Source organism: Pelobates fuscus, chromosome 10 (assembly GCF_036172605.1).
Source record: "Pelobates fuscus isolate aPelFus1 chromosome 10, aPelFus1.pri, whole genome shotgun sequence".
NCBI classification, from domain to species: Eukaryota; Metazoa; Chordata; class Amphibia; order Anura; family Pelobatidae; genus Pelobates; species Pelobates fuscus.
Genome location: NC_086326.1, coordinates 91379599 through 91391725, shown reverse-complemented (window position 1 = coordinate 91391725; position 12127 = coordinate 91379599). Strand labels below are relative to the sequence as shown.

The 12127-nt window shown below is 38.7% G+C and overlaps 1 protein-coding gene across 1 annotated transcript in view; it reads left to right on the top strand.

Annotated features, from left to right (window-relative positions):
- The window catches only part of LOC134575501 (zinc finger protein 850-like), a 49466-nt gene extending 39369 nt beyond the window's left edge, over positions 1 to 10097 (top strand). Inside the window, exons 8-10 of the mRNA XM_063434812.1 lie at positions 2818 to 3006; positions 3085 to 3208; positions 8156 to 10097. Coding sequence (XP_063290882.1) covers positions 2818 to 3006; positions 3085 to 3208; positions 8156 to 9777 — 1935 coding nt within the window. The 3' untranslated portion in view covers positions 9778 to 10097. The remainder of the gene's footprint in view (positions 1 to 2817; positions 3007 to 3084; positions 3209 to 8155) is intronic.
- Positions 10098 to 12127: the final 2030 nt, after the last annotated feature.

Sequence of the window (12127 nt, the reverse complement as noted above, 5' to 3'; positions counted from 1 at the left end):
AATAAAGGTATAAAAGGTATATGCAGTAATAATTCAAACAAACCACAACACGTTTTACCAATACAGAGTTTGTCAAGTGTTTTTTATTTTTAACCTGGTCAGCGATCTACATCTTTGGAGAAGAACTCACCATAGAATCCCAGGTGGGGATTATACCACCTAAGCCTTGATAATTTACCAGTAGTTCCTGCTCAATTAAATGTTGAGTATGAGACCCTTTATATTACTGTCTATTTAAAACTGGTTTTATACAGAGAGCACTATTTATCCTTGTCATTTTCTTTTGGGACACCTTATCCCTGAGAAACCTGTTGAAGTATCATCACTAATATCACTAACTACCAGTGGGGGATCATCTGAATCCCAATTACACCAGAGCTTGTACTAGCTCTATAATATGTGAGTAGAACCATTACGAACTGTATACACTATTGTTGTTTCTTGTTTTTTTTTTATGGTTAAACAGGCTGAAGAAGCAGCAACCTCCTGATTCCCACAAGAAAGCAACTGAAATAAGGTCTCGATTTTAGCATGCGCTGTACTTCAAAGGTTGGACTTTTTATTTCTGTTTATTACTTTAAATTACTGGACTTTTATTGTTTCTGATTATAATTTTTATTGTCTTTTATTGCCTTTTACTATTTGGTATTTTTATCATTATTTTTTTTTTTTTTTTTTTTTTGTCGTGCATAGAGTAATTACAAACTGGCTCCAGGTACCCCAACGGCATTCCTCGAGCTGCTTGGCATAGATAACAAATAGGCTAGTTACTAAGCAGTGCACATTTTTTGGTATAGTAGGTACAGGATATTACAAGCGGGTACTATGCTCTCTTTATTAGTTGCTGGATACATGCTTTAGATGTGAGAATGAAAATGTCACCCCTTAAAGGGACACTATAGTCACCTGAACAACTTTAGCTTAATGAAGCAGTTTTGGTGTATAGAACATGCTCCTGCAGCCTCACTGCTCAATCCTCTGCCATTTAGGAGTTAACTCCCTTTGTTTATGAACCCTAGTCACACCTCCCTGCATGTGACTTGCACAGCCTTCCATAAACACTTCCTGTAAAGAGAGCCCTATTTAGGCTTTCTTTATTGCAAGTCCTGTTTAATTAAGATTTTCTTATCCCCTGCTATGTTAATTGCTTGCTAGACCCTGCAAGAGCCTCCTGTATGTGATTAAAGTTCAATTTAGAGATTGAGATACAATTATTTAATGTAAATTACATCTGTTTGAAAGTGAAACCAGTTTCAGTTTTATCATGGAGGCTCTGTCAATCATAACCAGGGGAGGTGTGGCTAGGGCTGCATAAACAGAAACAAAGTGATTTAACTCCTAAATGACAGTGAATTGAGCAGTGAAATTGCAGGGTAATGATCTATACACTAAAACTGCTTTATTTAGCTAAAGTAATTTAGGTGACTATAGTGTTCCTTTAAGCCCCTGTAGCTACACATTAGTAATGCTAGTTAGGCTGGTGTTTTATGACAGGTAAAATTGTTGCCGTGAGTGCACTAAGACAAGTTATGGTTAATGAGGTCGTGTTCAGATAGTCCCTTTGTGTCTCTGTTTAATTTATGCCTTCTGGCAGTGTGCCTGTGTTGCGACTCCCACGGGGTCGGTTGGTAGGTGCTGCGCGACAGTCTGTGAGTCTTGTGCGGCAGTTGACTCGATGGGTCCGGACTGGAGAGCGGCATGTCGCGGGGTAAGGGTTGTTGGTCTCGGCTGTTGGACGGGCGCTGGTCTGCTGTGCCCTTTTCTCCGCCGTCGGTTGCCGTGTTGTCTCCCAAACGGAGCCCAGAGCTTATGACGAGGCTCCAGAGGTAAGCGTCCTGTTAGGTTTCCAGGATGGGAGCTTGTCGCTGTTCAGTGTGGGTGTCAGAGTTATTGATGCTTCTAATCCGCGTTGGTTGCGGTTGATGTGGGGTGCTGTTACACGCAGCCTCCGCCATCTTAGGTGTATCACCTGAGTTGCGGGTTGATTTGGCAGTGTTGCTAGGCCTTATTCGCTTTGTGGAGGTCTGGGCTTCAGGGTGAGGACCGGGATTACCCCCACCAGTCCAGAGGGGGGGGGACAGGGCCGGTTCCTCGAGGGCGTGAGCCCTTGGCTGGGCACCTTTAGGCGGGATAGTGGGGTAGCGGCCTTCCACTCCACTCACCGCCGGAGTAGGCCCCAACCGTGGTAGTGAATTTTCCTCCTCCAGGGGACTAATACTTGGTGAGCCAGCCTCACCCTGGATCCAGTGCACTCTGCCTGTCGAGGGCCGCTGTTGCTGGTCAGCAGAAGGTACAAAATCTAGTTGTATGGCTTAATTGTTTGGCTTTTTGCCGGAGCTGGTCTGTCTTGCGACCGTCCAGTTTGGCGGTCCGGCCAGGCCCCCCCTTTTTATTATTATTTTAATATTAACTATAGTAGGCACAACCTACCATTGTTTACACTCTTTCCTTGGTGTTTGTGAGGGAGCCCCTTATTTTAGGTTTGCTACCTTATTTATTATAATAACTCTATGGTCACTCAGCACTGATCAATTTGTTGTTTATTTTCATCAAGAAATGTTTGTTAGGCTTCTGGTATTTTACATTAATATGTACCCTGGACATTTTTCTTTTAATACGCAGTGGTGGTTAATAATTTCAGATCTAATTTAAATTGTAAAATTTGGGCTATAAACCCCAGCTGGGATAATGAAATAATAAGTGGGAGAAATTTTCTGAATTGCCTTTTTTGCCTAAATTCAGTTTTCAGTTCACTGCAAATCAGTGTTTAGCATATATATATACCCCAACTTTTTAATGTTTTCATTCAATATGTAGGATTACTTTGTTGTGAATAAGTCTGGTGAGCATGTCACACAAAGCAGAGGTCTTTGTGTACCGGAAGGACATAGAAACACCCCAAGTCTCAGGATTGTGTCTTCACCTTGCTCACTGAAAAATTATGGAGACAATGACAAGAAGATTATGGAACTAGCTAAAACTATTATTAACCTGCTGACTGGCGAGGTGAGTGCTGCTGACCATTAAGCGTTATATAAGTAAATCAATGGCTTTATTTAGATGCTTACTCTTTTTGTATTCCAGGTTTCTATGAGGTTTGAGGATATCACTGTCCATTTCTCCTTGGAAGAATGGGAGTATATAGAAGAACACAGTGACCTTTATAATAGTGTGTTGTTGGAAAATGATCAGTCCTTAGACACAATGGGTAAGTGGAGATTTGAATAGCATATAAAAGTACAATGAGCAAAAGTAAGTGTCAAATAGTATTTATGGGGTGAGAGGCCAGAGCCGACTGAGTTGGTGGATGGATGCAGGTTGCCAGAACTCCTTATACAGATGACTTATTTATTTGTATTTTCCCCTCTGAACTTTAAATATGCTGTTGTGCAAACCACCCACCTGCTTCTAAGAGTGCCATGGGTCTTAAACACAAGAAACAAGCACAGATTTATGCTTTCAAGCATCCAGACCTCAAGTTTCAGGATTGTGCAGCAGCCTAACGCTAGCCCAAGATGGCACCGGCTGCGCCTACAGACCCTGAAACCTCATTTGAGGGCTCTAATAACTTGTGGGTCATCAACAGGCGTATAACTGTGCTGGATGACAATACAACCCCTTCAACCAGGTTAGATATTAAAGCCCTATTTAGGGAGTTTAGCAGGTTTTTTCACCAAAATAATAATTCACAATGAATTTCAAATTTAAGACCAGAGTAGCCAAACTCCAAGCGTAACTGACTTAGAGAATTTTTCCAGTGTGGCTATTTTGACCTTAAATTTGATATTATCTTTGAATTCACTTAGAATTCTAAGTGAATAACCCTGGAAGGCTTTGTTTCGCATGGAGCTCTGGGGTGTAAGGCAAGAAGTGAAGGATATGACTCACAGATTGTCAGCTACGGAAAAAGTGACTACATGGTGTCTCACCTGGATGAAGAGCAGCCGTGCTGCATAGTACAGAGAATTTGGAGTTCACACTTGAGTCCATGTTTATGCAACAGAGACTTCCCAATGTGTGGATTCTTGGTATACCAGAAACTATAGGGTTGTTGGCATATACTAAACAAACTTTGCTCTGGTTCCCCTGAGAGTGTGAGTGACTTTCCCTTTTTCATGTTACAATGGCACAAGAAGTATTCTACCATCATGGCAGTCTTACGAGATAGGGGGATCCCGTACAGATGGAAAACGAGAGGAACTCATGTTTTACTTACCATATCCAAATTATTCCGAGGCTTTCTTCAAATCCATGGGCCTTCAGCAAACCGCAAAGCCCCAATCGCAATCTGTTTTATGTGCAGTACTTTGCTCAGGGTTCACCAGTCACTTGTGGGACTTTCTCTCTTTGTTTCTAATTGTAGTCCCTGCAGACATCCATTTTTGTTAGTTTGAGACTTGGTTTTTATTTAATTTTTCTTTTTTTCATTTAAGCAGTCTTTCACTCGCTTGGGATCCATCAAGATATGCAGCTACTTGCATATTTTGGTAGAGTCAATGCAATGTTAAATTTAGTCTCCCTTTTTTTTATCTCTCCGTAGTTCATAGCTTTCAGAATCCACCATATGCTTGGTCTATATATATTTATTTAAATTTCCACCATTATACTTCCTGGATGTAAATGACACATGGAAATCCTAAGCAGCATTGCATGCCCTCAGTAGCATTTTGGTCATTAATTTATTTTGTGAATCAAAATCTGCATGGATATAACAGCCACATTAGTAGTGACTTGCGTAGCATGAAGGACTGCCAGTGCTTTACTATAGCTTATTATCTGAGTTGGAAAATGATGTGATGGAAAGCTGATGAGATCATTGGTGACATCATTGCTAGTGATGGTGCAGAAACGTTGGGAGGTTATTTTGGATTTGTGTTTCTGCCCTATTAGGCTTGTGAAAACTCTGGTAAATTATTACTGTTGATAACTTTTTTTTTTTGCCTGTTTATTGTCACTCTGTTTTATTCAAATATACATGTTTAAAAAAATTGTCGGTTTATTAAACTAAGATAGATATTTCTTTTGGTTTCTGGTGTGCATTCTCTTTCATATTTAATCATTGCTAGTGATGCCATTGATGACTCTCTTTCTGATGTCATGCTTAATAAAATTAAGACAGCAGGAATTCTGATTAAAAAAGCAATAGGTTTCGAACCAGCAACAGAGACTGCTGTATTGATCACAGTAATACGGCACTAGCCATAATATGTAAGGATCTACTGTTTTGCCAGATACTTTGCACACAGGTAACTGTCAGTCTCTTTTGCCAGCATCCAGCCTGATTCCTCCTGATATTAATAGTTTACGTGTTGGCATTGTATTATCACAAATGTAATTCTCTATCCCAGATGCTTAAAAAGGAGCAGGAGCAGGGCCGGCGCTACCATTAAGGGCGAATAAGGCATTCGCCTGGGGTGCTGACCTGCAGGGGGCGCCCACCAGGAGGTTTCCTGGTGGGCTGCCCTGCTGCTGTCTGGGGCTGGTGTGCCGAGCGAGCGGCTTCTTAGCCACCCCCCAGCGCAGCCACTCACCTGCTGGGCTCCCTCTGCTCCCGCTTGCCTGCTCAGGGAACAGGGTGTACTGTAACCCCAGCACCTGAGCAAAGCACTCTGCTTCCTGCAGGCAGGACAAGCTGGGATATGACCTGGTATCCCTGCTGCCCCCGTCTGTGAACATTGAAAGCTTTCTGAGGGGAACAGGAAGCAGCCTGTGCTCACAGTGCACAGCTCTCCTGCTCCCCCAGCAGAAAGAAGAACAACTTCCTGCAGCTTGGACCTCTTCTTCTCCTCACAGCACCCAGGTAGGCTAAGGGGGATTGTTTATTGTATAAATGGTTGTAAATTGGTGGGTGTGTGTGCTAAATTGGTGTATTTCTGTGTGTAAATAAAGTGTGACTTCATGTAAAGTGGTTGAGGAACAGTGTGTGTTAGTGAGAGTGCACGTGACACTGTGTTAGTGAGAGTGTGCAAGTGAAAGTGTGTGTGTGAGTGAGAGTGTGTAAGGGACACTGTGTGTTAGTGAGAGTGACACTGTGTGTGTGTATGTCAGTGATAATGTGTGTGTTTTAGTGAGACTGTGAGTGTGCATGTGAGTGAGTGTGTGTGTGTGTGTTAGTGGGAGTGTGTCTCTTTTTTCTCTAAATGTGTGCTTACTATGTCTCTATCCTAAATGTCTCCTAGTCTCTGTTTCCTAAATATCTCAACAGTCTCTCTATGCTTTCCCTAAATGTCTCCCCAGGCTGTTTCCGTTCTCACTTTGCATCTGCTTTCACTTAAAGGGACACTATAGGCACCCAGACCATTTCAGCTGATTGAAGTGATCTGGATGCACTGTCCCTGGGCCCTTAACCCAGCAAAAGTTATTATTGTAGTTTTTAGCAAACTGCAATGATTACCATTCAGGGTTATCTCCACGTCTAGTGTCTATTTATGGGGACGTCCAGCGTAACGCAAAACCCCATAGGAAAGCATTGTATAATACTTTCCTATGGGGAAATCCCAAAGAGGCCATTGAGGAGTGAAGGTGGAACCGAGATAAGTGACGAAAGTTGTTTGGGTTTGAGGTAAAGGCACTGAGGTAAAGGCGCTTGACAGGGGGGAAGCTATAGTGCCAGCAAAACAAGTTTGTTTTCTTGGCACTATAGTTTCCCTTTAATGTCTACTCAGTGTGTATCTTTGCCTAAATGTCTCTTAACTGCAATTCAAAGTTTAGCAAGGGGAATGTAGGAAATGTAGTTGCATTCATGAGGGGGCGGCAACATGTATTGTTGCCTAGGGCAATCCTTGCACCGACCCTGAAAAGGAGGCTATAATAAACCATGCATTACCCAGCTCTTGTCCATTCAAATAAAAGTTGCAATAATTACATGGCATGCCTCTTATTTTAAAAGACAAAAATACATTCCAATAAAGCAAAGACAATGTATTTAAGCGCTCCACATAAGTGATACCGCAATTTAATAAAAATAAGGTACAAAGAATAGCATTTCAGCCTCACAATGTGGCCTTTGACAAATCTCAAAAACAATTCAAGGCATGCAATTCACAAAGCTAATCACTTTAGTGTGAATTTCAGGTGAAATTCCAGGTGAATGCAAAGTCAATTTAGGTTTTAGGCCACAATAGCAGAATTCAGAAAATAATTCTCCAAATCAGCCTTGTTTTCAGTTCAGCTGTTGTGTACTAAAATTTGAAATGCGCTTGTGTTTCCAAAAATATACACTTTAATGAATCCTCTGAATGCTATTATTGAGGTATTTTAATCCTCTCAATGATTTGAACAGAGGTCTGAGAAATAGATACAATTTAATTGATGTATTTAGTAAGATTGTTGCACCAATAATCAAGATAGTTGCAACAATATTTCATTGTTTAGATACCTTCTGTGGAGGAAATGCATCTTTTACTAGCTTTACATTAGCTTGAATTTAACCCAAAAAGGACCAAACTTCTGGAATAAAAGGAAATCATGGCATGTCATGTGTCCTTAAGGGGTTAAAGGGACACTATAGTCACCAGAACAACTACAGCTTATTGCATTCGTTCTGGTGAGTAGAACCATTCCCTTCAGGCTTTTTGCAATAAACACTGTCTTTTTCAGGGAAAAGGCAGTGTTTACATTCCAGCCCAGGAATACCTCCACTGGCCACTCCTCAGATGACTACTAGAGGTGCTTATTGGGCAGCATCTCTGAGGAGATGCTGATTGGCAAGGGCTGTGTTCGGTTTGTGCTGGCTCTGCTCCTGATCTGCCAAGCAGGCAGAGGCAGCAGCAACAAACTGGAATAAAAGTAGGATTTTACTATATTTAGGGAGGCTAGGTGTTTTTAACACTACAGGGTCAGGAATACATGTTTGTGTTCATGACACTATAGTGTTCCTTTAAGCTGTGTTGGGGATATCTTTATCTCTAGTGAGTGATTTTGAAATCTTACTAATTACTTGGATGTTTGTGGTGTTTTTTTTTTAATTATATTAATAAAAGTCATAATTTATTTTATTGAGTATAGATTTTTTTTCTAGGAAATAATATTGTTTTCCCTTGTGACACTTTAGTGAATATCTTTATGCGAACTACGTTATCAAATTTGCAGCGATATGTGACATAGTATAAATTCGCAATAAACCCACATTTAAATGTTTCTTTCTGTCCCACAGATACTTCTTCGAGCAGTAAACCAGCTGAACGTGTTTCATTACAAGATTTTGTTACTAAAACTAAAAATGGTTTTGGAATTTGTGCAAAAGGAATGTATGTAGAAACATATAATGAAACACAAAAAGGACAATCTCTGAGAAATATGCAGGAGGAGTCCAAATCATGTGAAGGAGAGCTTATACACAATAATATTAATAACCCCACTGAGCATACACCATTAATACATACATCTCACATTAAGGGGGAATCCACATGTGATCCAATAAATCTAACACACACTGAGAGTTATAACTTTATGAAGCAAGCACAAATGGAACTTAAATGTATACATTTTGAGGAGAATTTAACTTCATATAAGAGTGAAATTCTCAAGGAAATAGATACTTGTATGCCAACAGAACATACATCGCTCAAATTGACATCAAGACAGCAAGAGTTCACCTCTTGTGGACAAAAGAATCCAACAGATCATGAGATTTGTGCATCTACAGAATATACCCCGAATAAAATGAATTCTACTCCTAATGAGCTATTGTATAAAGAGGAAAATCTCTCTAGCAGTCATACACCCAATAAGTATGCACAGATAGAATATATATGTAATAACAAAGAGCCAACCATCAATAATGGTAATAAACAGAAGATACATAAGAACCTAACTGGTAAGTTCAAAAATAGAAATAAAAGTGTTAATAAAATATCAAATGATATATTTTATCAGGGTGCAGAAAATGAGAGGTTGTTTAATTGCACCAAGAACAAGGGAAAGACACCATTTTCATGTTCTGAATGTGGCAAATACTTCACTTGTAAGTCAAGTCTTGTCAGACATGAGAAGAAGCAAGCAGGACGGAAACACTTCTCATGTTCTGAATGCGGGAGATGTTTTTCTGAGAAGTCAAGTTTTACGTTACATCAGAAGGTTCACACAGAAAGGAAACCGTACCCTTGTTCAGAATGCGGTAAATGTTTTATTGTTAGGTTAAATCTTGTTAAACACCAAAAGATCCACACCAAAGAAGGACCATTCTTATGCTCCGAATGTGGAAAACCATTTTCTTATAAATCAGATCTCATTATACACCAGAGGATTCATACAGGAGAAAAACCATTCACATGTTCTGAATGCGGAAAATCGTTTAGCCAAAATTCACATCTGAGTGAACATCAGAAGATTCACACTGGAGAGAAACCATTTTCGTGTTCTGTATGTGGGAAATGTTTCACCCAAAACTCACATCTGATTTCTCATCAAACTGTACATACAGGAGACAAGCTATTTGCGTGTCCCAAATGTGGAAAATGTTTTACATGCAAGTCAAGTCTTGTTAGGCATCAGAGAATTGAAACAGGAGAGAAACATTATTCATGTTCTGAATGTGGGAAATTTTTTACTTGCAAATCAAGCCTTGTTACACATTCTAGAATTCATACAGGGGAGAAACCATTTTCATGCTCTGAATGTGGAAAATGCTTTACCATAAAGTCAAATTTAGTTACACATCAAAGGATTCACACAATAGATAAATTATTTTCATGTTCAGAATGTGGGAAACATTTTAATCAAAAATCACATCTTATTTCACATTTAAGGGTTCACACAAGAGAAAATATACCATGATAGTTTGGACATTTGTGCCAGTGGATCAAGTCTTAGTATGCATCAAACAATCCACATTTATTGATGTGGGAAAATGCAATGGAAAAATCCGCTCCGGACAGATGATTTGCCATATATTAAAAACATTTGCATAATCTTCTATGGGTTTAGAGACATAATGTAGACTGGAGTAGGGGACACAAAGCTTAAATGTACACATGAAGTGCAGTGAAATAAAAAATAGCAAAGCTAAAATTAGACCATTCCTCAAAATTCTGTGTACAATATGGAGATTAAAAAAGAAAATTATTTCAAAAAATGTTTGTTAAAAATGTATTCGTAAAATGCCAAAATACGAGGAATAGAAGATGCAATTATTTAATATTAACACAATGTCTTCATGTATTTTCTATTCTATTATTATCTGTGGCATTAACTTATTTATAGCATTGCAAGCTACATTATATGATCTAGATGCTCCTATTCAAAAGATCTAAAAACCTGAAAAAATGAAGTTGTATATAGAAATGAAAATACAAATGATAATATATTGTAATTTATTTCAAAGCTCTGGCAACCAAATATAGCAACCGTGTTTGCTTATGAATCTGATCTTTAGACTCATTTTCTATTTAACTTCCTGTTGTTAACTAGTTAAGGTAAGTTGATCCTTCAGAAATAGAGGAAGCTCATTTTTTTAAACCAGAACAGTTGTTTGTTTTGTGCGTCCTGTTGGCCAAGCCAGATTTTGACATATCAAAGTGCTTGCCTTTCTAATTCATTGTTCTTCATATGTGGTTAAACTGAGTTTGTTTGCCTAACTTTATTTAAAGTATTTTTTGTCTATCCATTCTGAATGGATTCTCATAGAACATATTAAATGCTCTTCAATCTGGTCACATAGTAACGTTATAACTATAACAAACCGTTTGTTTAACCCCTTAAGGACACATGACATGTGTGACATGTCATGATTCCCTTTTATTCCAAAAGTTTGGTCCTTAAGGGGTTAAAAAAACATTTCAACAATCACATCATTTCTCAAATTCTCTGTAAAAATACATGATATTTCTATAGCCATTTTCACGGATACTTGATTTCTCCAGATACCTCCTAGAGTTGTTACCAACCCTAACTGATCTTCGCATCAGCTTGCAGACATTCTATTTATTTCCACTTCTCTCTTCACTTTTACTCATTAGAGTCAACTCAGTCTAGTTTTGTATTTTCATTGTAGTGGTGCTTCAGTAGTCATTAAAATTTGTGTTAGTATTGTTCTTTAACAAAACACTAACAGGATTATTTACTGAAGTGAGAATTGCCAAAATTGAGAATGAATTTTAAAATTTAGACCGGAATACTAGACTTGAGAAAATCCTTCAAGTCAATTCTGTTTTCAGTTTGGCTATTCTGATCTTAAATATGAAATTAACTTTGCATTACCAGCACTTCTCACTTCAGTGACTAATTCTTAGAATTAAAAAAAATAATAAAAAAAAAAAATACAGTACATGGTTTACATTTTTTTTTTTTTTTTTTTTTTACTAGTGATGCATTCTGAATAATCATGCATATTACAAGTCTATAGTGGGCAGGATATTCATGAAACTGTGCCCATCTGCTCGACTGAAGTAATAGAGTGACTCTTGATGACTCTTCATGTTAAGCCTGGATTTTCCCTGTCTCCAACCCCAGCGATGACTGGACCCATCGTGGAATCAGCTTTAGATACCATTTTGTTAAAATCATTGTTTCAAGCTTATGTAAGACTACCTAATTGCAGCCTAGCTAGAAGTAATAACATAGGATTGTAATAAGTTAGGGCCTAGGTAATACTTGGTTGAAAAAAAAAAGAAATATTGCTTCCTCACTGTCTTTTGATTGCTTCATTGAGCTTTTACCAGAGAATACTTTTATCCTCTGAGGCTGATGGCGTTGATTGATAATATAGGCTAACAGCACTACGAGCACAAAAGTGTTGCAATGGACGATATAGAAGAACAACAAACAGAAATGGCAAACATTTTAAGATGATACTCAAGGTAAGAATCAGCTTCCCAACAAAGGAAGATAGGTGGTCTATTTTGACACCTGCGTCTATTGAATGTATGCACAGAGTGGACATTCCAGAGTGTGCAATGATAAGGGGAGTGGAGTGATGGGGGTGTTTGTAAGTGATTGCTTGGTTTTCTTGAATCACTAAGGCTAGAGTGAGATGGAGTGGTTTCAAGGTTTGTGGAGACATCACCACCTTCTAACAGCAGAAGGAAGAATAGTAAATGAAGGTGAGAAGAGTTCCAACGTTTTTATTATATGTTTTGATTCAGTTAAAAATTAAATTAAAAAAAAAAAAAGTACAGTGTTTTTATAA